Source organism: Colius striatus, chromosome 1 (genome assembly GCF_028858725.1).
Source record: "Colius striatus isolate bColStr4 chromosome 1, bColStr4.1.hap1, whole genome shotgun sequence".
Lineage (NCBI taxonomy): Eukaryota > Metazoa > Chordata > Aves > Coliiformes > Coliidae > Colius > Colius striatus.
This window is the reverse complement of record NC_084759.1, coordinates 19,971,172-19,998,855: the sequence shown is the minus strand read 5'-3', so window position 1 is coordinate 19,998,855 and position 27,684 is coordinate 19,971,172. Positions and strand designations below refer to the sequence as shown.

The 27,684-nt window shown below is 38.6% G+C and overlaps 1 protein-coding gene across 2 annotated transcripts in view; it reads left to right on the top strand.

The window, feature by feature from the left end:
- The window catches only part of ATP8A2 (ATPase phospholipid transporting 8A2), a 291,601-nt gene that overhangs the window by 165,172 nt on the left and 98,745 nt on the right, over positions 1 to 27,684 (top strand). For both annotated transcript variants that reach the window (XM_061992915.1, XM_061992924.1), the window contains 6 exons: positions 12,920 to 12,994; positions 15,567 to 15,689; positions 16,526 to 16,604; positions 19,891 to 19,952; positions 20,273 to 20,329; positions 24,165 to 24,272. In XM_061992915.1, the coding sequence (XP_061848899.1) occupies positions 12,920 to 12,994; positions 15,567 to 15,689; positions 16,526 to 16,604; positions 19,891 to 19,952; positions 20,273 to 20,329; positions 24,165 to 24,272 (504 nt within the window). The remainder of the gene's footprint in view (positions 1 to 12,919; positions 12,995 to 15,566; positions 15,690 to 16,525; positions 16,605 to 19,890; positions 19,953 to 20,272; positions 20,330 to 24,164; positions 24,273 to 27,684) is intronic.

Genomic DNA, 27,684 nt, shown 5'->3' with positions numbered 1-27,684 from the left:
GATTTAATTAAAATCCAGCTGCTCTAGCTTTTACCTAGGAAATATTTCCAAAGTTGTCAATTCCTCTTACATTTTAAAAGAAAATATTCAGTAGTCTTCAATTAGGACATTGTAGTATCTGAGCAGAAGGAACACGTGTTCATACTAGAACCTGATACTAAGAAGACAAATAAGATAGAGAATAGCTCCCCAGGAATGACTGAACACACTGAAAATCAAATGTTTGCGGTGAGCCCCTTCCAAGGGACTTCCAGCCTAGTGCAAGCCAGGAATTAGTCACGTCATATATACAGCAGTTCTGAGGTTGGGGCTTTTCCTCTTATTTTCAGCACTGATACAGAAAAAAGACTTTTTATGGCAAGATGACTGATGCAAGTAAACAGCTGCCATCTTTGAAGAGATCACATTATGACAGTGAAAGTGGGTTGGATCATGTTTCTGGGCATTAAGGAAGATTAAAGGAGAAGTTTGGGGTTAAAAGCATTAATTATCCTTAATAATTCACCTGAAAAATGCCTGGGTTACTAAGGGTAGAAGATCTGACATGTAAATTCTGGATGTATTTCTCCAGAAGAGATTGGACATGCATATGGTAGTACATCCTCTGTTGTTAGAACTGAGTGATAGAGACAGATCCCAGTGTGAAGTGGTTTCAGGTTTCTTCTAATATTTGAGTATTGCAAGCAAAATAATAAGCGTTTTCCCCCACCTTTCAACCTTCAGTGCAGAAATCCCCAAGCAGTAAAGTAAAGGCTATTTCTGACATCCTCTTTCTCCTCATATAATCATCCAAACTATAAACAAATGTTCCCTTGCCTACCATACGGACTTGCCTACACAAGGAAGTTACAGTGGTTTAACTGCAATGTGATTGTAAATCCACATAAATTGGTTCCAAATGTTCTGTGAGCACTCTAAGCCTGATTTGAACCGAAATGATAGCCTGGATAGTTCGTTCCACAGACTTAAAACCTGCATTTTAAATTAATTGAGTTGATTGTTGTGCTGCATTATGGAAGACATAGTCTTAAATGAAACATTAAGTCACTGTCTGCTGTGATAGCCTCTTTGGAGTTGAAATGAACTCTTTCTGAGAAAGTGCTCCTGAGTGACTGGAGTCTGGGAGAGCCCCAGGCCATACAAGGGTTGTTTGCTTTGTTTAATTCCAAATGGATCTCTGGTGTCTTTTGAGGGAGCAATAGCTATGCTGTGTTTTTTCAGTTCTTCCAGAGACCTGACTATCGGGCTTATAGATGTGGACTGGCTTGTGTCCATATCGCTCAGTGTTAGCACCTGGAGGAATAGTAGGTTGACTGTCTTATGTCCCTTTGTACTTGGTCTGAGTAGACCAACTGTGGGAGGTAGGTCTATGTTTATAGCATTAGTGAGGTCTAGTGTTGTGGATATAGGGCAAGATAAGAAGATAGCTGAGGATTCTAAGGCCGCCAAGATAGCTTCATGGATTGCATAGGTTGAAGGTGCCAGATTTCAGAATAGCTGTGGGCTCTATGTGGTGAAAGATGTTGTGTAGCTTAAATGCTTCTGCCTCTGCAGAAGTCATCCTAATGCCTGGATGGAAAGACTTCTCCTACCTTTCAGCAGCATCATTTAGAACAAGTATTTTTTTCCCCCATCCTGGCCTGAAATCAGGGCTACTGCTTTTTTGTATCTGTTAGTCAGCAGCCCTGTTCTCTGGATAGATTTGGTAAAAATCCATTGTTACCAAAGTGTTCAATATACCAGCTGATTGAGGTATTGAAATCTGATGAAAGGAATTCCCTCAATGTTGCTTGACTCACTGGTGTCTTGTTTATAATGTTCCTTCCTCTTGCTAGTCAGGTAGATCCTAAACAATGACTGCTGTACTAACTGCCTCATGTAAAAAATTTATGCTTGACCTCAGTGTTTTGAACCCAACCTAAAACTCCTTGTCAAAGGAAGTTGTGTTGCAGGATGTTTCCAGGAGCTTAAGCTTAACCACCAAGAAATAGAGCTGTTGTAGCTTGCTCGTTGGAAAATCCATGGAACTGGGTATTTGCAGGTACTGGATGAGTACCTGGAAATTGTGTGGTTCATACTCTTCCTTAGGGCTTGGCATGGGTACACTGATAAGATAGAGAACTAGGTGAGATGAGCCTTTGGCCTGAATAGGTATGGCTGTCCTGATGCTCTTGTGTGAAGTTAGCATCTGCAGTTCTTCCTGGAACTGCGATGTTGCTTCTGAGAGCAGAGTACATTCTCTAGTAACCAAGATCTTATGATGGTTGCTACATGCTTCCAAGGAAAAAAGAAATAGTAATGCATATGACTTGAACAGAAGTCTCCCTGTACTCTATTTCCTGGTTATCTTCAACTTACACAATGTGCTGTGCTGGTTGTGATTTTTTCAAAGGTTTCAGAGTTTCTCAGCTCAGACTTTATGTTACTACGTTGCCCCAAGAATGACTTTTCTGAAGATTTATGCCATTCTTATCTAAAATGAATGGAGAATGTAGCAGAGGGAAAACCATAAGTATGATTTAGTTGGAGACATTTTCAAATAATAGGTGGTTTCTCTAGAGAAGAATGTCTTTTGGGAGCCTCTCTTGTATTCTGAAGAGCTCATTGTCCCAACAGTTCATTAAGAGGGAGTAATATGCCTCTTTACTGCATTGAATTCCTTTGGCTTACAAATAGAAAATATCTATTCATCCACTCTTGCTGTTGGAGGATTAGGAGGAACTTTTACAGCAGCTACAGTCATGCTGTTTGGTGTAGATTAAGTGAATTGTGACATGGATGATTTCTCTGTGTGTTTCCTTGCCTCCTACTGTCTGCTATATTACAAGCTAGCAACACTCATGCTCTTTACTGTAGTTAGTTTGTGGAAATTCTACTCAGAATATAAATTCACTTGGTTTCTGAAATAACTTTGGGGGCTTGTACAAATAGCTTTTTCCCAGTTTACGTATATTTGCCTAATTTTCGAGTAAGCTTGTGGTTAGATTTTCTTCATAGTTTTTTGTTCTGTGTTGCATAAAAGATGACAGATATGTTTTAATTCTCAGAGTTACTACTTTTAGCATTGCCTAAGCTCACATCTTGTTTTAGACTGTGATTGTCACCTCGGGTATTATCTCAGATTTTCATTGTGTATAATTACTCAGTCTTGCTGTCTTTTTGTGTAACTTCATAAAAAGCTGCAGAAACCAGAGTTACATCCCTGTCCTGTGGTCAGAGGCAGTTTGGTGGTCATTTGTCATGGAGGGTTTTCCCAGCACTTAGTTTCATCTGGTTAAATACTCATTTGCAAAATGCTGTGAAACTAAGAACTGGTTTGTAGCAAACCTCATCAGTCTGCCATAGTCTCTCCTTTAATACAGATATTTTAGGAGAGTTATTAATAAAAAGAAGCAGTCTCTGCTGCTTGCTTAGTGTAGTGAGTGGGCATACCATACCCTCTTAAAGGCATGTAATGAATCTCAGGCTGGGTTCAGTCATCACATGAATACATTGCTCCTATATGTGAACTTCTAGGTTTTTCTCATGGAATGTATTTTTCCAAGTTACTTTGATTTTGCTTTGTACACAGATCTATCAGAAGATACAGAGAGTGCTTTAAAGGCACACTAAGAATTTCTTTTAATGTCTGGCAGTGAAAGCTAATTGCTTTCCGAAACAAGTTCAAACACTATTTCTATAGTGGGAAGTGTATCAATAAGTAATTTACCAGTAAAATGATTGCATGTGCTTACAATGTGCTGTGTATTTTGGCAACAGAGGTTTAAGATCCAAGTCTTTTAGCTTTTGCCAGCATGTAAATTAAATAAATGTAGACTTAAATTACTGATATTGTTTGTATTTTCTGCCTGAGAGAATCACTGAAGAGGACAGGGGAGAGACCTTCTGTGAACTAGTCTTGGATCCTTTAGGAAAGGGGTAGCTGTTTAAAAGCAGCTGTGTAAAAAAGAAAATGTGAAGTCCTGTGTGTTTTTATGTTGTCCCACTGACCAAGAAGGTGGTTAATTTCATAAAAAAAAACTTGGGACAAATCTAGGATAAGTACTGGAGAGGTTTTTAGATTGCGTTGTATGTCCTGGTATTTTTGGGCTAGGATGTTGTCTCTGCACTGCAGTGTTAATAGAGTGATGGATAATGAGAAACATGGGCTGCTCCTGGGATTACCACTGTAAAGACTTGTCAGTGTGACAGAAGATGAGCTGCAGTTTCTGTAATGGTCTGGCTTTTCTGTTGCTGATTTTTGCTATTTTCCTTGGGTTCCAAGCTGTCAGAAAATGTTACTTAAAATTCCTGGATAAAAGTAGCTTAACGCAAGGACTTACAGAGACTGAATTTTATTTCATAGGGAGGAAGTGGCAAAAACAGACTTGCAAGGGGAACCTGGCCGTTAATGTAGCCATAATAGGGAATCCTGAGGGGACTGCGGTTCCAGACCTAAAATGACCTTGCAACAGAACTGCTCCTATTACGCTTAATTCAGCAGCTCTACAAAAGGATTCCTTTATGTGATGACAAGAAAAGCAAAATCTGTGAACCTGCACTTATAAGTGTAACATAAGGGACTTCTGCAAATAAAAGTAAGAAGGCAAAGGATTGAAGTGAACTATCCTGGAAAACAGAAGCTGAATAGTGGTAGTCAGGGTCTCAGTCACCATTGACTTTCTTCAGTCAGTACTGGCAGTACTTTTAGTCCTTGGAAATCTTAAAATAGCTTTGATTGCTATAGAACATTACCTAGGTTCATATCCCAGAAATAAGAATGCATAATTGTATTTTAGTTACATTAAATGAATATTTATCTCTCTACTTATTATTCTAGTGCCCTTCGTACTATATGTAGGTATCAGTGAATGTATGGGTACTGGGAACTCTCTGCTTCATTAAGCTATATATAGGCTAAATGGAAATCACCAGCTACACAACACTATAGGAAGATGCAAACTAAGAGCAAATTTATACAGTCCTTTTTCTAGTTCCATTCTCTCTACCTCCATGCTGATAACCTCTACCCCAAAAGGATGGTGTTCAAAGAAGTCTTAAGTATGTGTTCCTGTGCCCTTGTGATGGTATTGCAGGGTACTACATCAATGAGGTCTGGGTTTGGGATTTTGGGTATTTTTGGCTAACTGGGTAAGAAAACAGTGTACTATGACTTTAGAGAAACAGAGGGCTTGTTAGTCACTTCAGGGCAGGCACATATTGTGACAGAATGTGTGCTACAGTGAGGCCAGCTCCCTCTTCAGAGGGCTCAGAGATATTCCACTAGTGGCCCACAGAGGTACAGCTCCACAAGGATAGGGAGTCCCAACACGGGCGTTGAAGTACTGGTTTTTGACATTTGCAAACACATAAAATGTTTGGGTTTGCAGTTTTCTTGCCTTCGGTGTGCTGATTTCTGAAACCAGATTTGTGTTTAGACTTCTGGTCTCTATACTGCTGTTTGGTATAAGCAATGCTGAAATACTTTGTTGTTACAGGTCTACAGTGGTGTACTTATTCAAACTGCAATGAGAGCTAGTACATATTTCCCCGTGCACAGCATCCTTTTTTGCACAGCATCATTTTTTTCCTGCAGTTCCTTAGTCTTTTATTTCAAATGCTGCTTTTCTTGCTTTCTGACATGATTTCTTTTGCTACATTCTAAATGCTTAGCAATATTTATTTGAAACTGTTGATGCCTCCTCACCTATTAATATGAGTAGTTAAACTTATGTTATGTTTGTAATCAATTTATTTCCTCATTAGAGAATAAATCAAGAGTGACAAATCCAAAGCACTTGTATTGCTTAATCATTGGTTAAGGATGCTACTTAGCTTCAGAAAAGCCAGCAGGTCTTTTAAAACCATGTAACAGCATTCCTTATCTTTTTATGTGAGATGTGAGTCGATTACACAGTTGTGAAATTTGTATCAAGAGCAGTCTGGAGTGATTACATGCTGAGAAGATACCAAGTTATTAATAGTCATATTGTACTTCTCAGTTCCACAGTGATGTGCTAGTACTTAAGGGCACTTAAAGAAGTGGATTAGTCAAATCTGGGAAGCATAAAAAACAGAACAAAAAATCCAAACCCCAAACAAAAAAACTCCCTCCAAATAGTAATATATTTACAGTAGGGTTTGTTTTATAAAAGAGAGCTGATGGTACTGGGAGTTCATAGCATGAGTTTCCATTGATCAGCACCAGACACTGGCCTGGCGTGGTGTTCCTAGCTTGCCAACCAAGTAGCTGAGCCCACCTCACTTCTCAAGCAGGGATGGGAGCAGGATGAAGCCAACCACCTTCTGCCTTCTTTTGTCTCAGGTGGCATCTTTGAGCTGTCTCAGCCTGTCTTCCACCCAGAACAGGATGGTGCTGGCTTTATAGGAAAATGATGGGCAGCTTCCCAGTCTCATCAGTCTTGCTCTAGCTGTGGTTTGGACCCACTTGACCATGCAGGCATGCTGAAACTCTGCATATTGATGGGGCTTGACTGAACTGAGACGTGTTGTTTTTTCATTTCATTTTTTTAAAAGTCCCATCACCCCTAGGGTATCACATATATACATGGTGAGACAGTACTATTGTTGCAGTGTCAGCTCACTTGATCCTTGAGAAAATTTGAAGAAGGATGAAGAGGAAAATCAGGATAGAGCTGGCTCTATTTGTAAAAGGGAATGTTCTGAGAAATTAAGTTTAACCACATCTTTTGTCAAGTACATCTGCCCTTTGGCAACAAAGGCCATTTCTAATGATGTTATCATAGACTTGCTTCTGCAGCAATCAGGGTGCTGGAGAAATAGGAAATCCTTGGGACAGTCCATACTAAAAGGACTGTATAAATATCCTGTCCTGTATGTACTTGGTTTCATTAGGTATTAAAGAAAAGCCAGACTAGAACAAATTTAACATAAAGCTGTAATGGGCTGCATGTTCATTTTACTAGTGATGTAAATATTAAATGCATCATTTACCACACTGATGAATTGTTCATGTAACTCAAGGAACACCAAAACAAGAAACACCACCCCACTGTGAAGAAAGAGTTTGCACGGCTTGTTATGTTTTGTGGATTTTTTTTAGAACGCATTCATCAGTGTATCAGGGACAAATGTTGCTGGCAGTCTTCTGCTGTCTTAATGGCTTGGTCCTTTAATGTAGACTGCATAGATCTGCAGATGCACACCTTTCCACAATGCACAAAGCTTCTGGGGCAAGAAACATGATTTTTCTCTCATCAGACTGGTTAATGCTTACTTAATTTTCAAGTCTTCGGAATTATTCTGAGGATTTAAATGTAAGAATTGCTAGTCTAACTGTGTAGGGTGATGCTCCTCTTGCTCCTCAGGCATACTGTCCTTTCTCTACTGCTCTGTGCTCGCCACTCCTGTTCAGTGTCACCCTTTGTGTGCTTTGAAGGAAGGATGCTGGCAGTTGGTCAGTTAGAGGAGAGAAGCATGGAAAAAACGTGTGTAAGGGAGAAATCAAATTTTCTGCATATGCCTCTCTGTAAACAGAGGAAGATGAAGCTGATAAAACTTTGCTCTTTAGTATGCTGAAATATAAGCTATCTGTAGAAGAAATATCAGGTGTTCAGGCTTGCTTAATAAATTGGTGTTTAAATCCAGGAAATCTCTGTTGTATTGGTTGCTTTAATATCTATCTGTCTCACGAAGCGTTGCAGTAAATGCATAGGGTTTTGTTTAATGAGACAAAAGCAGCATGAAACTTCAAAAAATAAGTGTTAACACTGGCAGAGAAGACTAGCGATAATTTTTAAGCTTAAGTGGTTAGTTCTTTGGGGTACACAGGACTAGAGCAAATGCTTTCCAATTGAAAAATATCTTTCTGTTTTCAGTGAACAGTTAATAAACAGTGGAGGGGATGGTGGATAAAAGGAGCCAGGGAAATATTCCTTGGCAAATCAAGTGAGTCTCAAGCAGCCCTGTTAAATCTTATTAATAAGGCTCTTATAAAATTGATGCTGTACATTCTCTAATGAAGGGATTATTTTAAGGCTATGTGTATTTGGGTAGGAGTAAGAGCCTGACATTGAAAGAAACATAGGTAATGAGAGATTTTTAATCAGGATACATTGTTAATGAACTGCACAGGAGACAAACCTGCTTTATTAAGCAAACTGTAAATGAACCTATTTGGTGAGGTGAGAACATGTAAAATGCATGTGTGCTGAGAGAAGATATTTTGAGAATTTAACTAATTTCTGAATAGTGAAGACAGTCTGGCTATAATTGATGCCTGTGGCAATTGTTGATACCCTGACTACATTAGCTTTCTGTGCCCTTTAGCAGAACTGGGAAAACATTTCTAGTACTCGTTAAGCTGTCTATTATCAAGACTTCATAAATATACACATTTAGAAGAGATGATTTGCTATCCCAGTGCCTTACAGCACTTAAATAAATTAGTTCCCACTATTTCAGGCGTTAACGTTGTGGTAATTATGCATGAAGCAGTAATGCAATTAAAATTGCCTTCCAACCTGATCAAGTGGGAAGCCTGATCATGTGGCTCAAAATGGCAGCACGGGACAGTGGTACATCAAGTTCCATAGTTTGCCTGCATTTCAAGTCAATATTGCTATCTCTTGGCTTTTGTTGACCTCTGTAAGGAGACAACAGTCTGATACTTTTAATTTTGTTCCCCTCCTCTTCTCTAGTGGCTAAGGGCTCACATCATATCTGGCATCAAATGCTTCAGCAGTGGGGTTTCATTTCAAGGCAGAAAACATAGGCTAGTTTTCAGTTTACAACATGTTCCACTTTGTGCACAATACCTACTAGTTTCAGATCTTTGCAATATCTGCTATAATAAAGAACAGCAATATATCAACCCAGATTTCAGCCTTAGGCCTGAATTTCTTTAGGTTTAAATTGGACTTCTTGTTCCTTGGAAAAAAATATATATAGTTTGTATCTGAGTTACAAATAAGCTTTTCCAGCCTTTTGGCAACCAGGTTTTAGTTAACATGAAAAAGTTTCTCTTTTTTCAGCCAGAAAAACAGTTTAATGACTTTGGGTCCATTTGTACATAGCAGTACTGGAGTTGAGCCCTGCAAACCCCTGGAGCTTGGCAAGTCATCGCAGACTTGGCAAGTTTTCCTACCAGCTAACCAAGACTTGAGTCAAGTATGGCTTGTTGCAGCTTCAAATGTATTGAGTACATTTTGTTAACAGGAATGTTGAGGTGGAGGAGTTGTTTTTGGGTTGGGTGGATTTTTTTAGTTTGCTGACCTTAAAGGATACCTTACTCTCTCTACAAACAGCCGGCCCTTAAACCAAGCATGACAATTTATGGCTTGTGCCAAGTTCAAAATAAATGTGTGTTTTACACAGAGTATTTGATTTACTCTTGACATTAAGATACTGAGGAAGTATACAACATTCTTCTGTCAATTAACAGAATCTCTAGAAAGGACAAACATGGCCATTATTTTTTGGTGCGCTGTAAGTGTAACAGCTTTTGCCCTCCATTTGGAACGTGTGGCGCACACAGACTTTCATGACCATTTGGAATGTTCTCACTTTTAAGTTTCACTTTTATGGATCCTGCCAAAAGAGAAATAGTTCAAATTTGGCTTCTGAAATAATAGAACATTGAACTTTCTGAATGCTTGTTCTTGTCCGTCTAAATCATAGCAGCCTTGATATAAGGAGAAACTTTTTCTGTAGAAAATTCTTCTGACATTGAAAGACACTGCAGATCTTTCACACCAGTAAAAGTGGTGACACCTAGATACCTATTTACCAGAGTCAGACACATCCATCTCAGTATTCTTCTATAGTAATTTACTAATCTTAAGGTAGATTTAGCAAGATCTTTAGTGAATTGTGCGTCACTCAGTTGTGGTAGGGTAGGAGATTAGAGTACAAAGAATTGGCTTGTTGAGAGAGTATTTTTTACCTGGACTTTGACAGTCTGTCTTCTACTTTGTAGAGCATCTTAACAGCTTTGCTTTTCCCAAGTTTTATATGATTGTCTCTTTATTTCCTTACTTCTACTATTTTTGTTGGAAAATGTGAATCTAAGGTGTTAGCTTTGCCTGGTTTGGGGCTTCTCTTCTAGCCATGGGCCAGCTACAGAAAGTTTATGCTTTGTTTTATTCTCTTGATGGAAAATCAGAAATGTTGTTCAGGGCTAGTTGTGGAAGGCTATGGTTTTATAAAGCATTGGTTGTCTAAGTAGCATGAGCAAATGTCATAAAAGGTCTCAGCATTTGCTACCAAACCTTTGAAGTTTCCCCAATGGGATCTGGAAAACTGAGCAGAGCATGGACTGAGGTTGCCAACCTGACAGACAGGCTGGTGATTTGTGAACTAATTATATTTTCTAGGATTGGTGCCCTCATTCATACTGGCAATTAATTGCAAGAAGCTGGAAGATGGTAAATGCCTAAATAATGGTAAATATCTAGGAGTAGGATTCTCTAAGAAACCCTGAGAAGAGATTCTGAGAAGAAACCCTCAAGTTCTTTCATTGAGAGCCTGAAATTAATTGTGGTTTCTTTTTGGGACATGTGACGAAGATCTTTCATCTTTCCTTTGAAGACCTAGGGTGTATAACTGGTTGAAAAACTTCAAGTGTGCAAGTGTGAGTGGTCAGCATGCTACTTTGGGCCATGAATTGTATCCTTAGAATGAGAATTTAGAGAGCAGTGATGGTTCAAGGTATCGGTACAGTAGAAGTGATGAAAAAAAGTTGACATGTAGAATGTTTCTTCCTTCTGTCTGTTTTCTGGATAGAGATGGAGATGTGAACACATAAATGCTGATTTAGTTTAAATTAATACATGGCTGACAATAGGAAAGAAAGAGAAAATGGTTTTTTTTAGGGAAATGTTTTACTATTTTGCAGTAGGACGCTGCATTTCAGCTAAATGGAAATGGAATGAAATTGTTGGCTCTTGAGAAAGATTACAAGTGCACTTCTGAACTACAAGCTGCAAGGAGGGAAGCAGGTACAGAAAAGCGCAAACTTCAGAATTATTCCCTACCAGAAAGAGCAGCTGAAGGTTTGAGAAATTGCAGGAAATAAGTTTAAATAGCTGGGGTGCTATGCAAGGTGTATGTATAAGTAAATGAGTTGAGATCAGTGTCATTGCTTTGCACTTGAACAGTGAGAGTGTGTTAGAATGATGATTAATTTTAAGCAAGAATGATGATATAACAGACAAAAGAACAGCTGTAGAGGGTCAAAGTAAGAGTTCAACTAATCTGGTCTCAGATCTTCTGTGAACAGTGGTGTAATTCTCTGGGAGATTCATTTGGTCTCTTTCCATCTACCTCATGGTCTGGCATACAGTTCCACAGGCCAGCCATCTATTGAGTTGAAACATTGCACTTCTTGTGTAATCTGCTAAGATAATCTCTTGCAGCAGTGCCTATTTGAATACCTATTTGTTATTTTTGTTAATCTTGTAATATTTTAGTCTTCCCTTAAGTTGCTGCTGTCCCTTGCTGAAGGCTGTTAAGATACTGCCTTCTTGAAAACAGGTTTAGGTCTTGATGCAGTCTTCTCTTGTTTTCTTGCCTAATTATTCTAATTCTATTTTGGGTGGGAGCAGGGGAGAGATCAAAAGATATCATGAATTGTTATCTGAGGAGTTTTGCCAGGACACGAATATTGCACAAGTGAGACAGGGAGTAAGTAATGCAGATAGGAAGGTGCTTCTATATGAGTGACAGAATGGTGTCAGAAAAGATGCCTTGCAGTGAGTGCCATGGGCTCTCAGGCAGTGAGAAGGGAATAGTTCTCTGCAATACCTAGTGCATTCAGTTCAATGGGAGCTTGTGAAGTAAATGCAAGACAAAACGAGTTGAAAGGGGATGGGTAGGGGAAGTGTTCCTACCCATAATGTTGAATTAATTTTAAACAAAATGCCATGGTTCAGTGTAGATTTAAGACACTGTAGCCATAAATTCACAGAAGTCTTTTTGTTATCCTCTAGGTGCAGTGATTTACATGCAAACTGTTTCAGGATGCCCTTAAACTACTGATTATTCTTCCAGTTTCCAATTTACTTGGGAAAAGAGAGTTCTTTCTCTTCTCTATGTTCTTTCCAAAGTTTCAGTGCCCACTGACCGACTGAGAAATTTTGTTCCAACCTAGTATAGCAGTTCTTGCTTCTAAAAGACGTTTAAACAAGATGACATGTAGGATCAAGGAAGCTGGGTCCAAGGAAATGCTGGAGTTCACCTATGATCCCAGTGGTTTCCTGGGATCACAGCACTGCAGAATCCTCTCAATTGAATGGTAAAACAGAGACCATCTAGTCCAGCCTCTTACTTAAAGTAGGGTGAACGATAAATTCAAACCAAGTTCCTCAGGACTTCCCCAGTTGGGTTTTGTGAGCTTGTAAAAGGATGGAGATTCCACAGCCTCTTTGGGCAACCTTTTCAAGTATTTATTTATTAAATTAGTTATTTATTAAATACTAATGTTTACATTGTGTAGATGATAAAGTTGTAATATGGTTATATAACTGTTAAGTTGCTGTCACTTGAGTTCTGAGACTGTAAAAATACAAGTCAGGCATCAAACATTTATCCTGAAAATTCTGGGCTTCACCAACCATGATGAAAACAAGGTTGGTGTCTGACTGCAAGCATGTTAATTTGACAACAATAAGGATTTTGAAATAGTTTGAGACCATTTATTTTTTTATGAGTAATTATGCAAACACAGTAAATTGCTCCCATTACCTGAGTATTTTATTCTACATAAGCAATACTTTGGCAGTATTTAAAATACACACATTCAGAAGTGAGTAACTGCTTGACACTGCTGGAAATTATTTTTAGAGCCTGAGAAGTGGCTGTCTCCAGGTGGTGGTCTGTGTTCCATATCCTCCTCTACTGTTCATGGACACATGTACTGCAGTACTAATCTAAAGCTTCTTGTAATTTGCCTTTGTTTCAGCTTTGGTTTGCTTTCGTTAATGGATTTTCTGGGCAGATCTTATTTGAGCGATGGTGCATTGGTCTCTATAACGTGGTAAGTGCTACGCATTTTGACTTGATAGTGCTTGGGACTTGCGTGTTCCTTTGTGTCTCATTTCAAACAGATAACTGGATGTATGTCAGGGGATGAGTTTCTTTTTGGATCCACCTTGAGGGTAGATATTAAAAAAAAAAAATCATTTTGGATTACTTTTTTATTGTTAAAAACAAATTTGGGCAAATGCCTTGGAAACACGTTTTCCCTAATATAACCTTCAAAAAACACTGTCAGCCCAGGAGTGATTTCTGATTGTTGACATCCTCTGCAGAGTACCACACTGTGCAACATGGCTTTATCACTTCAATAATAACCTTTAATCCATACCAATGATTTAAGTCTGATGGATCTCTGGGACCAAATTTCATAGCGTACCATAGACCTGTGCTGGTGTTTTTGACAGTGTTACTTTTGTAATGTCACTGATGAGTGGCCTGATGTATAGATTTATAAGCCATTAGGACATATTGTCAGTGTTGAAAAAACTTTCACATTTCTCTTTCAAGGTCGGGGTGTTTTTTTTCCCTGTTAAGACGAATCATTCCAAATGTATAGTAATACAGAAAAAACCAGCAAATTGTCTCTGTCACTGAGTGGTATTAATGGAAGCACTTAACTTCTGTCACATTAATCTTAAAAATGATGACACAAACCCTCATATTCCGTAAGATTTCATATTCTTTGTTGGATGTATTTATTCAGCGATTTTCCACTCTCTTGGTTCTCTTCACCCTACTTTCCTGACTGTTACTTAGTCTCTGTCATTCTTGTTTAGATATTTGCATCCATTATCTTTAAACCTGATTTCATGGATCTGCCTACCCCATCCAAAGCTCATGGATGAGACTTATATTCTGGAATGATTGAAGTAGAAATTAACCCTTGTTTGTGACATTGGTATTTTTTAAGATTCAAACTGGTCACGGAATCTTAAGGGTTGGAAGAGACTTTTAGAGATCACCTAGTCCAGCCCCACTGCCAGAGCAGGACCACCTAGAGTAGGTCACAGAGGAACTCATTCAGGTGGGTTTTGAATGTCTCCAGAGAAGGAGACTCCACAACTCATCTGGGCAGCCTGTGCCAGTGCTCCCTCACCCTCACATCAACTCGTTAAGAATTAAGCACTGGTAGGATATTAGGGACTTGACCAATTTGAAGGGGCTAGATGGTGAAGTGATTTCAGCTCTGTCATCCTCTTCTGTTCAGATTAACCCTTTATTTCATTAGTAGTGTCATTAAAATATCAAGTGTGGGAAATCATTGTAATATTGCAATTTCTGGTTTTGCACTGGTTCCTGCTGGAGATTTACCTCCATAAACAATAACACTGGAATATTTACTTCAAGTGAGAATGTAAATGCCTGAATCAATATGATAATCCTGGTGAAATACCTTAAAGCTGTATGAGAAGGTGCCTTTTTTGGAATACATCAGGCCAGTAATCTTGTTTTCAGTTCCCTACCCACAGCCCACTGCCATTTCGTGCATCTGGTTTATCACTTTATGAGCAGAAGCAGCATGTTCCCAGTTAGTTCTAGGACTGTATTATTGATTCTCATTAGTCTCTAGTCCTCTGTGTTGCTCTTTATCTACTCCTTGACTGCCAGCTTGCTGGTGTAGGGAACCACAGCCCAAATTGTGCAAACATGCATACATGCTAGCAAAGAGTTCACAACTACAAACTACTGCCGAACTTCAAGAACACTTCTCAAACTGTTACAAATAAATGTATGTGTAGGATTAGAAATTATTTTTCTGGTATAACCGTTAATGTAAAAGGAAGTTAATGAAGTTTAGTATTCAGACATGCACATTGGTATTACTTTCACTCCGTGCCTTCCCTGCAGACAGTAAGAAACATCGATACCCAAGCTGTCTTTAAATGAGCTGCATCAGATCCTGGAAGCACTTGAAGAGCAGCAGTATGGGGCTAATTTGCTCTGTTTCTGGCAAAGTGTCCTGCTGCCTCTCCTGGAAGGTTTCCGAGGCTTGGTCATCTAAACATCTGCCTATAGCACAGATGCACTGCAGTTAATTTATTCCTCTCAGTTCATGCCTGCCTGGATAATTCCCAAAGTACCATAATACAGAATGACCTTTGTTTTTCAGTAGTTTCCCCATTTGGTTTGTCTGTAAACTTAGCTTTGGTTAAGCATGATACTTATTTAATTATTACTACAACTACAGCTGTATTTGAACCCATTCTGACAAGCCGTTTTTGAACAAGTACACGTTGTCTTTCCCTTGAAGTCTGTTTTACCCTCGCTAGATTAACTGGTACGTCAGAAACTAATGATGCTTAACTTCGGGGTTTGAGCTAATTGGTTACTAGTGTGAATTTCTGGTTTATTTCTTTTGTTCCTAAGTCAATATTTGGGAGTTAGGAATTGCTGAAATTCATGTTTGTACTTTTTTAGTTACTTGAAAAGTGTGTCAAATAACATGCAAGTTGGTAATAAGTTTTCACTGAAGTCTGTGGGAGTTTTGCGGTTGTCTAGATGCTGAAATATGCTCCAAGATCCACTTAAAGCTAATAGCTGCTTTTAATTAATACTTGCTTTCCTTGCAGATCTTCACAGCGCTGCCACCCTTTACTCTGGGAATTTTTGAACGATCATGCACTCAAGATAGCATGCTTAGATTTCCACAGCTATATAAAATTACTCAAAATGCAGATGGGTTCAACACAAGGGTAAGGAAAAGTCTGTTTCTTTAAGAACAACCATGGCGTTCTTCTTTGGATCTTTCTTGCTAGAAAATAACTTATTCCCCATGGTTACCTCTGCTTTGCACTTAGCCACTGAGATTGATTGTCCTGCCTCCAGCATCTTTTCAGTGGGTTACACTTTTTTAAAAAAGTCTCTGTTTTTAAAGTAGAATTTTCTGCTTTGTCTTCAACTGAAACAGGTCCTGAAATAGCTATAAACTCTGATTCAAACTAAGATGAGTATAGCAGTATGATATTTTCAGTTCACAACTACCGATGACTTTACCACTTTCATAGGAAGTGGATAACATTGCTGATAAGTTATCCCGTAACAGGCACATCTAAATGTACTTCTGCATCAAATGTACATCTGCATGATTGATTTGTTCAGAGAGGAAATTGTAGTGTGTAAAGCTCTAGTTGGTGCAAAACAGCATTACTGCCAAGTCAAAAATTGTGGGGCAAAAAGTATTTGCCCAGTAAAAGGAAACAGAACGTTTCATGGTACTGAATCAATCTTTTAAAATAATTATTTGAAGTAACTAAAGAAAGGTGACTCCATCAGTTTGCTACATTCTGATAAAGATCTTGAATTGCAAGCATGCTTGTCTGTTACATTTTAAGTTGTTAGACTAAAACCATCCAACAGGACCAGTGTTTTCATGTGAAAGAGCAGAAATTGTAGGAGGAAATCGAAGCTTAGGTATTTCACTTCAGGAGAAACAGTGTCTGACTCTAAACTACACAATGAAGTATTTGTTAGGAGTTAGAGAGAGGTCGAGTTTTGGACTTTACTGACGACTTGGTTTGTTTTCCCTCAGGTTTTCTGGGGTCACTGCATCAATGCCCTGATCCATTCCATCATTCTCTTCTGGTTTCCACTGAAAGTGCTGGAGCATGGTAAGGGCTTCATTAGTTCTTACATCAGTAACTGATGTTCAGTCTCACAGAGCCAGTGTGTTTGCAGAACGGGAGGTCGTCACAAGTCCCAAGAAAATAATGCTGACAGACATTTCAATAGGCTGTAGTTTCTGAATTTGGCTAGATAACTAGTGGCTTTCAGAACTTATTCTAATTTAAAGTAATTATTGTTCATATAGTGACTTTAACATGTGAAAAAATCAACTGCTGCTTTGCCAAGAAGTCTTAAGTCAAGTATAGAATAATGTTCTGTACAAGGCCTTATTTTTTTTGGTGGGGGTTGATATCTCAACATTTTGCTGTATAATGTTCTCAGAGCAGCTGCAGTGCAACCATTTGCTTTACATCTTGTTGCACCTTTCCCACTCCATAACACAGCATGTAGGATATGTAGGATAAAATAGATTTCATTACTGTTGAAGTCTGTGGAAAAAGATGATTGGCTCAAGTGGAAGTAGACCAGATCAAAAGTCAGAGATACTGGGCAAAGGAGACTTTTTGCTGTGCAAATTAGGCTTTTTAAGGTTTGCTTTCTAGGGAAGGTAATGCAACTAGACTGTATTCCAGGGAATGATAGATCCCATATGGTGCCTAACTAGCTTTACAGTGTAGTTCTGTGGGCAGGAAAAACCATGGGAAGTCTGTTCTTTTACTGTCGTAATAAATGGGATGAGATCAGATGAGGGATTTTGAGGTGGCAGAGAGGGAAATAGTATTTACCTAAAATGATAAATTTTTCGGAAGTGAAACTCCTTCCTGGAAAACACTAATTTCAAGAAAATATTTTGAGCTCCAGAATGGATTGACTGGGAAGAAGGTGGAAAAATAGACAGGGAGGGAAGATGAATGCTCACGTCAGAGGCATGATAGTCAAGATATTTGAGAGGCACGTTTTTGTTGCTCTGCTTGGCTGGTAAAATATCAGTATCTTATGGCAGCTTCACACCCTGTCTAATGGACCATGCAAGAAAGAGACTTCCCTTTCCTTTGTATGTGTGCTGGGAGCTCTGCTCAGTTTTGAGGGAAAAGAGTCTTTATGGTTGGTTGTGTTTTTTATTTGATTTGAAGGGTTTTGTTATTCTGTTTCAATATCTTTATGAGAGGTTAATCTCAAATAGCTCTTCTTCAAATCCATCTTGAAAAATTTTAAGCTTTTGTCTGTAATAGTTACAGTTAAAATAGCATACAGGTTTTGCTTCAGTAATCCATAAATATTTCTCTAATAACTTGTAAATAAATAATGTACTTTAAATATCAACAGTTGTAAGATTGGAATACTCACACATTCATACGATAACTTTATGAGTTCCTTCGAGTAGGTTATTTAGTTGGCTTTCTGAAGAGGAATACCTATTGAATTTTCAAGTTCCTTTGTGTTTCCAAGTGAAAAAGGGATTTCAGGGCCAGACACAAAAATGTGCCATTCACACTGGGATGTTTTTTAACCTCTCAAGTTCCTTAGAATGTGAAGTGCATGTAGTCCATGAATGGGCACTTGTATAGCTTTATAAATGAATGTTCACTGAGCATCCTGCTGTTCTCATTAACAGAATATCATTTCTTTCAAGACCATTTAGCCTTCAAAAGTGGAAGGTCATGGAAATCACTGGAGAAAAAAAAGTAAAGAGCAATAACTTACTGCATTAACTGAACTTAAAAAGGAATTGTGGTTTACACCAGAAATTACTCAATTGCTTAAATGTGTGCTGTGATGTTACACTGGAGCAATACACTGGTAGAGGCATTAGGTCAGTTTATTCTAGATCTATCAAAGCAGATATGTATTTAGACATGCCTTTTCCTTAATCAGCTGAGACTTTTGGCTTCAGAGGGGTTCACTTGACATGGAAGGCACAGTTCTCTAGTGCTCTTCACCTTTTTCATTGACATTGAAGGAAAAAGCCAAGTGACTGTTAAAACTTGAGGTGTAGATGAGAATGATGTGGTAAATGCCTGAAGCCACAGAGTGCCTTGGTTGGAGAGCAAAGAGTTGGGCTGACAGAAATGCCAGTGGCTACAAACAAACCAATTCATAACCGATCTGTCTCAGGTCTTAGACTAGTCACTAACATTGCAACAGGAGCTATCTGCTGCTACTTCTTAGTAGTTAGGGTTCAAAAGAGAAAAGAGAACAGGGCTATTTAACCAGCAACTTCAACCAGCAACTTCTCACAACCTGTCGGTTCTTCAGAAACAACCACATGTAGCTGTTGTAGAAGAAAACCATAACAAGTAGCTTGGGGTAACTGCACTGACTATATATGTAGTATTTTACCCATAAGCCCGGCAGAGTCTTCACAACAGAGGTCAGGGTGTCAGCGACTCTACAGTGATCCTAGAGGCCTACATTATAGGAACATAAACTAAGTCTAAGAATTTCAGATCCAGTTTTGCAAATAAATCTAACAAAATGGTACCCTTGTAGTAGAAGCACTGTACTAGGCAGTATGTGTTTAGGAACAAGTCCAAGGTTTTATCTTAAGCCTTTTTCATCCCTGCTGTTTGTGTATTTCTTTAGCAGTTGTCTTAAAATCTGTGAAAACAGCAATACTTATCATGCTTGAGTAATGCTTGAAAGCTCCTGTGAGTGCAAGTTCATTTGGCATTAGCGTGGCTGTCAAATGTGCTTTCATGGTGTTCCGATTTTATTCAGCAAGGACTAAAAAGACTAAACAGACATTTGAAGGATTGCCAGGGTTGGCACTTTTGAATGGTAGATTAACATGTACTTACCCTTGTGCACACTTGACTGAAGAAGTGGTGTGTGGAGATGGAATGCTGCTCAGTTACTGAATTAACCTCCAGTAAGGTATTTCAGGTGTTACATGTGTCCTTTATAGGTAAAGCTTTTGCAGCTTTTCTTAATTCAGCTCGATTTCACCACAAATCAACTGGTGTTTTACAGGCTTTTTCTTCACGGGCACAGCAAATAATGAGATTTGTTAGAGGTGTCAATGAGTAGTAGAGAACAGATTGTGACAGAAGAAGTGACCTGACATACCTCAGTGCTTACAGGCATATTGCACGTTAGGGTCTGGCAAACACTTCCCCTTTTGTTAGGATGGCTTCTGGCAGCCAGATTATGGATATGCAATCTGTTTGAGCACTGTCTGAGGCCTGGCTTAGCACAAGTCCTGTGTTACTATTATCTCACAGCTCCAAGGGCTTTTAGATATTCTAAAAGGCAAAATTGGAAGCAATTATTTCATGCATTCTGTTAATAAATTGATAACAAATATGATCAATATTCTCCTTTCATTTTCAGATGCAGTATTCACAAACGGCCAAGGGATTGACTATTTATTTGTTGGAAACATAGTTTACACTGTAAGTTTGTATATCTTACCAGTTTTTGATTTGTAGAATTTGTTCACAGAATTTTTTATACCATCAGAAAATCGTGTAAACCAGAAGAAAGTGTATGAGTAAAATGAAACACAGCTTAAGCTTCTTTTAAATTTCTTCTTTTTTCCAGACATGTACCAACAGTATCTTCTGCTCTGTCCTTCCCCCATTCCAAACTGCAAAGGTCCTGGGTTGGTACCTAAATTATAGTAATTTTTTACATGTAAACAGGAGATTGGGCCATGAACACCTTTCGATTTGTGTGTTAGTATTGAAATTGTCTTCTCTTTTTATCCTTGCAGTATGTTGTAGTCACTGTTTGTCTGAAAGCTGGTTTGGAAACAACTGCATGGACTCGAGTAAGTAATTTTCAGTGTCTTCTATTAGAACACCTTCCTAGTGAGTATTAATGTAGGAAAAAAACAAGTACTACAAATCATTTGAGGCTTCAGTGTTTTAATTGCGTCTTTCATGTAAGGATAAACTGCTAAGCTCTGTAAGTATAAGATGAGAGGAGAATGAACTCACGGATCAGACGGTATGTGTGATGAACAAGGGCTGCCTGTCAGAGGTGCAAAGCGAACATAAAAATATATTGTCAACATCTTTATTTGAAAGCAAGAAAATTTTGCATGAGATCAACATACTACTGTAGTAATTGCTTAAGGAAGTAGATCAAGAACATTAACTTTGTAGCTCCTTTAAAAATTAATGCAATAGGGAATGAAAGGTGTCTGCCCGTAGATAAACAACTGGGCTTGGAAAAAGTCTCTGAAGCTAGGAAAAGCACTAGTGATTTCACACTGGATGAGATTTTTGTTTGTAAACTTAGAGTTATAAGGATGTTAATCAAAAAGTTATGTTGAATCCTAGATTTGAAGGATTTACTTGCAGTGACTGTGTGCTCTGTTACTGGTAGATGTCAGAAGAACATGGTAGTTAGAAAGGTTCCTCTGTTGAAGAACCTTCAGCACTTTTCTCTCTTTATTTCCTTAACCCCCCCTGAAAAAACAATCTTTTGACTTTCGATGGAGTCCTCATTTGTCCACACTTATGGTACCTTGCAGGAATACAGTTTTTGTTATAGACTGAGACACTCTGCTCTCAGAACCAAGCTCTTTCGAGGACTCCTCAGATTCCTATTTTCCCATTTTCTTGGAGAGGCTCGGTTTACATCTTGTAACTTCATTGCTTCTGGTAGTTGTAAAATGTTTTGTTCCATTCTTCACAGAGGAATTCTTAAGACTAACGAGCTGATGTCTGTTCTGAATTTTAAACATGTAATGCTGTCTGTAAGGGTTACTTAATTTTTTGGGAAATTCTGATAATCTGCCTCATTCAGATAAGATCTGTTCTTTTTTTTTCTGTTGTTTATACATAAGTTCTGTGGTGTGTACCAATATTTTAGAATGCAAAAATATTGAAATTAATCCCTCATGCACTTGAAGAGCTTATAACCAAGTCTACATTGGAGGCATGTGAGCCTATTTAGATCCTGTTATGTTTTGAATTATTTCATAGTTCCTTCTCTTTCCCCTTCCATGGGTAATTGGTGTCTTTTCAGTCACTTGGGGGTGATCATGATCTTCTCTTTTCTAAATTCTCTTTGAAAAGATACCATGATGTTTAGATCTCAGTGTTTGTTAACACTGATATTTGATAGAGGAAGTAGTAAGGCACAGAAAAGTAATTTTGTTTGGAATCACATTTTCTCTGTATACATTTTTAATTCCTGTCCCATTGCTTGGACCAGTGACTCTGGTCATCTTGGAAGCTGATGTTGGTTACGGTTATTGTTTCAGCTGTGAGTGAATCAACACATAAAGAATCTTTAGGTTACTTGGAGAGTATTGAATGTACAACATCGAGTTAAGCCTCTTCTCAATCATCAAATGGATTGGTTACATGCAATTTGTTCTCTGGAGTTAAAGGGACATTGCCACTAGGGACAACATGATGGGTTCAACTGAAAGCTTTAAATAAATACAGCAGATTCTAAGTGTCTGGAAGCCTGGTGTATATCCAGTAGGTAGTGTGGGAAGAAAAGCTTTGGTACAAGTGGTAACATTATGCATAACATAATCTACACATTGAAGCCGTGTGGAACAGGGTCATGTTACATGTTTACCTATCTGGAACGTTGCAGTGGACTTCTTCCCAGACACTTACAACTTTCTTCACTGCTTTACCACACTCTGTGAACCATTTCAGATGAATAGGATGCACAGGATAGCCATAAAGTTTGTCCTAGTTTTTATGTGAGAGCCTTGACTTCTTTTTCTGCCATTAATTTAACACATCTGATGGACTTGCTTCTGCATTGCATGTGAATTCTCCATGGCAGAGACCAGTGGAGAATCAACAGTGGAAAGGTTTGTGGGTGAATGTGTGAAGAACATATTCAAGGAGAGTTCTTCTTGAAAGCAGAAGCTTTTTTAAAGGTAGAGAAGCAATTCAGGCAGGTACAAGAAGTCTGAGATAAGATGATTGGGACAATCATAAGAAGATAAAGACAACATTAAATGAGCTAGGTCTTCATGGAGCTAAAAAGGGCAAAGTGAAGGGCTTCAAAACTTGAAAACTGTCCTACTAGTAGACTACAAGAAGAATGAGACACACAAAAAAAGTAATTTTACTAGCCTAAATACATCTCTTACAAAGTAGGACTATATTATAGGTTGTTTTCCCTGCTTGCTTTTATCTTTACTGTTTCTAGTCGTAAAGTCTATAGAAGTCTGTAACTTCGAAGCACCAGTCTAAGCTATCCTGAGCCTTCTGACCACTTGTTTGGTTTTATTACATAAAGCAATTACCACTTGTATCTCCTGGGTAAAATAAAGTAAATAACAAACTTTGAAACCAAAGCTTCTTGCCCACTGTAGGAAGAGGGCTATCCTATGTACTGAGCATTAGCCCAGCAACTTGTAGGGTAGAACAAAATTCCAGCTTTCTGAAAGTGCCTAGAAGTGTGTTCTTTCCATCACCTCTGATGTTTTGCTGTATGAATACCTCTACTGTAAAGAAGCTTCCAGTTGCTCCCAGCTATCTGCCAGTCTGTACTGGTTTTGCAGGCTCCTTGTTTGTTTTCACTGCATGTACAGGAGAAAGCTCTCCTTTCTGAAGATGCTTGGTGCTTCCAAAAGAGGAGCATTCTTCTTCCAAAAGTTTGTCTATCTCACAGCCAGCAGAACACAATACTCAGATACTTCTTTGATTATCAGACGTACCATTCAACAAGTCAACAAATCCAATGCTCAAATAGAAAGTATAAAGCTGAGAACTAGACAAACAACACTGTGCCCACCACAGGAAGCAGTGCGTGAATTCATTCCCATGTTCCTAAACCCATATGTAATTACTAATTAAGATTTATGCAGGTACTTCTCTGAATTGGAGCCAAAGTCATCAGCCACAGGAGTGGTTGGCATCCAAAAATGCTGGAGCCAATAATGAGCTCAGTTGCTTGTTACGACTTAAAATACTTAAATCATTCTGAACAGCAAAATAGTTGGGTGTGTAAGAGAAATTACTTACTTTAATGCAACTGAAACGACATCTGTGCTGGACATGTTCTTGTTCACTTCAATGCTACTTTTGTTGGCTCCTGGTGAGTCTGTGGACTGAAGAACCAGTAAAGATGTAAACTGTATTGCATATCTGTAAATCACTTAAGTTATTTTTAAATGGAGGAAAAAAAGCAAAGGTGAACAGTAGATGTTGATTGTGGCAGTGTATTACACCATGCTGTTCGTTCATGAAAGGTACGTGAGTGGTACACATAAATAGCTTGTATCCATGGACTCTGCCTTAAGGGATTTATTTGTCCATGTGAACTTTAACCTGTGCCTTTGAGAACTTCTACACTGATGTCTGTGTTGAAGCTGACATGTGCTTGACAGGAAGCTGGAACTAGGTGAGTGAAATCAGAGTTCCAAAGGAAACCTGATGAATTCTTGAAACTTACAAGACAGACAGATTGCCTGAGAAGACTATCTGTCTACCTTGCTGTGAGGCAGAGATTGAAGAGGAACTGGTTTATGCTGTTTGAACAACCTATGCTACTGGCCTGAAACCAAGTGTGGTACACAGGCCTGAGTGAGACTGACAGAGACCTGAACAGGGAAATACCTGTAGGTTATGAGAGCAGAGGAAGTGCTCTGTGTTGACTCTCCTTCTTTCCCTGCTCCTTGACAGTTCAGTCACCTGGCCGTGTGGGGAAGCATGCTGCTCTGGCTGGTGTTCTTCGGTGTCTACTCGGCCATCTGGCCCACGTTTCCCATCGCGCCAGACATGCTGGGACAGGTCAGTATGCACACGTGGCAGCATGGTAAGGGGCTCAGTGCAGTGCCCTACTGCCATCAGCGTTGCTCTTTACTGATTCCTGAATGCTTCCGGAATATTAGGAAAGGAATTGTGCAGTAGTAAGAGTGTTTGTACTTCATTTTAACCTTTTTAAAATCTCTGCATTCATTTAACTTAATCTCCTCATTGGAAGAGCCCTTTTTCTCCCAACAAGTGACATCATGCATGATTATATGCACTGTATGGTAATTCTCAGTTGAGTTGGATGGCAGTGAGACTGCTTCTTGCATCAGAGCTTTCCTAGTAAGACTGTGTGTGTTTGACAAAATGCCAGATAGAAATTTAACTGTTGTTTTGGGAGTTTGTTTTTTGGTGGAATCTTTATCTTCTATAAATTTTACTTTTGTATTGTTCTCGTTCTCCTGCATTAAAAATTTTCTTCAGAGTAGGGTGATCTGGTCAGAAGCAGAAAAGAAGCTACTATGTTATTGCTCTCTTTACTATGTCAGAGGAATTTTGGATTTTTGACTTGTCAGCTGAGTTCCTGATAGCAAAATTTTCCTTTCAGTGTCTGAGGTTGAGGGGAGACAACCACTCTCTACAACTACCTGAAAGGAGGTTGTACTGAGATGAGGGTGGGTCTCTTCTCCCAAATGATAAGTGATGGGACAAGAGAAAATAGCCTCACGTTGCCCCAGGGAAGGTTTAGATTGGAGATACGGAAGATCTTCTTCACTGAGGGGGTTGTTAGACACTGGAACAGGCTGCCCATGTTGGTGGTGAAGCCCCCATCTGTGGAGATACTGAAAAGTGGTGTAGCTGAGGTGCTGAGAGACGTGGTTTAGTGATGTTGGTTGACAATGTGAAGTTAGTGATTGGACTTAATGATCTTAAGAGTCTTTTCAAACCAAATGGTTCTATGATTATTTCAACCTGTGGTGAGAAGACTGAGTCATAAGCCTGTCAAAATTACTTAGTAGCTGTGTGTTTATTTAAAATAGGATTTTATCAGGAACAATGAAGAACTTAATAAATGTGTGACAAATAGTTATTTTATAGGGATGCAACTACTGTCAAAATGACCAGAAAAGGGTATTTTGTGTTATAATCAGTTTAGAGTTTTCCTTAATGCCAAGGTGCTGTTTATGGTATAGAAAGAAGAAAAGTGAACTAATAATTTCAGCAGTCTAAGTACATTTAACTCATCACTCTTGTGGACTAGAAAATAATAATAAAGACAAGTGTTGGGAAGCCAATTAGAGATTTTGGAGGTTACTCTCATGTTTGTACTCAACAAGAGCAGTCAAGCATGATTTCATGACCTAATACATATTTTATTGTGCTAAAACACTGGGGACAATGAAGGCTATGGTAGATTTTCATGGACGGCTTTTTACAGCAGAGTGAAAGCTGACAGGCTGGAATCAGCAAGTAAGAGACTGACAGATAAAGCCTCAGTCCTCTGATATTATTTCATGGTGATCTTTGTATATTTCACTGTACATACAGTACTAGTAGCTCTTAAGTCAAATTTCTACTTGATATATGAAAATGTGAATTGAGTAACATGCAGAGCCACAAACTGCTTGTCATCCACAGCACACTTGTTGTGCTGTCATTAATATATCAGACTTCTAAACCACAAATAATAAGGTAGGCTGGTCCTTCATGCAAGAAGAATGAAGACTATAAGCTTCAGCTTCGTGTTGCTTTTTCTGTTTTCAAAAGTGGCTCCTATTTTTTTTCTTTTTGTTTGAAAGAGAATTCAAATATGTTTGTATTTACTTGGGGTTTTTGCTGTGGTTTTTGGTCATTATGACTTGAAGTGGTACGAAGATCTGGCTGAGATGAAAATAATTGAATGTACTTTTTCAATGGAGAACAAACTGATTGAGTGTCTAGTCCAGTCCTTGTGAAGCTATGTTCCTGGGTCAGTAAGCATCAAAGATACCAAGTTTTGTTCATCATTCTAGAAAGACATTTTTTAAATACAAGGAATCAGAAACAATCTGTTGTATGGCTTTCAGTGTGTGTGTGTATCAATATCATTCTATCACAGTTTACTTAGTATTTCTGAAAGAAGGAACAGCAGTGGAGGAAAGTGCAATTTTTTGTTTCCTTTAACCTTTTCTGAAATCAAGGAAAGCTCCCAAGGTAGAGGGAACTTGCTTACCACTTGCACTAACTTACACAAATCCTCTTGAGTAATCATTTGCTGTCATAAAGCCAGCTTGTCGTAAAATGATATGAGATTGTGGTAGGCTCTAGTCAGTAAAATGAATTGTCTTATTCCTTTATTCCTGCTGTCTCCTCTGCATTTACAAGTAATTAAAGTGTCTCAAAAGCTTTTTATTCTAAATCTTGCTAGTGTGATCTTCAAATAAACTGAACTCTAGAATATTTTAGATCCTTATACTATGCAAATCCAGTATTCTTTGAAAAGAGCTGTTCTTAACAGTAATACTCATTTAGCATCTGTGCCAGCCAGGACTTTGTGCCATCCCTGGAAGCCATAGGAGGTGCAAAACATTTTATTCTGTCCATGTATCAAACATCAGCATGGAATGTTGCAAATTTCTAACTATACGAAAAGATGCTTTGTTTCTGCTGGGTTTTGTTAAACCATTTTCACTAAATATTTCTTTCTCTTGCACATTATATCTTGAGCATTCTCACGGGGAAAATAATACCTTTTTTTTCCCTCCTTGAGGGTGAAGGAAAGCAACTTAAGTTTTTCTCTGCTGTCAAAGAATCAACATATTTTTTTCTGGTTTTGCTGCAGTATTTGTTATAGAGTACATGTAACATAATGAAACAAAGCTGTGACAATAATCTTGATAGTCCTTACTAGAAGTTTACCAATAGTCTGATATCTGGTACTTTGGAAGGAGACTCTCTGGTGGTTTTGGGCCAACTTCTTGAGACACGCAAATAGTGTTTTCCTTTAATAATATTAGAGGCAAGAATGCCCTCTGGTAACGTTCTTGGCTTTCCTGACTATTTGACTGTTTTTAAGAGAAGTTCTTTTTGTATTTGCACAGAACAGTGATACTAAGAATAGTCAGTGCCTGTGTTTTGTCTTGCTTTTAGAGCCAGGGTACTTGAATGGAAACTGGCAGTTTTTGCATGAGCGCTGTCACCTTCAAATAGTTATGACTTGCTGCCATGGGTAGTTGGAAACAAATAAGTGCCTAGGCTTTGAAAAAAAGTGTAACCCACTTTGAGAGTCATAACTAAGAGGTGGTACAGAAATGTGCTATTCTAAGGATGAGTGTCTCTCTCCTTTGCCTGAACTTTTGGAGCTTGTGGCTCATAACCACGTCTTTTGCTGACCAGCACTTCAGCCACAGTCCTGCCCTCAGGTCTGCTTGCAGCTATTCTGCTTACCTGGAAGACATGGATTTAGTACCCT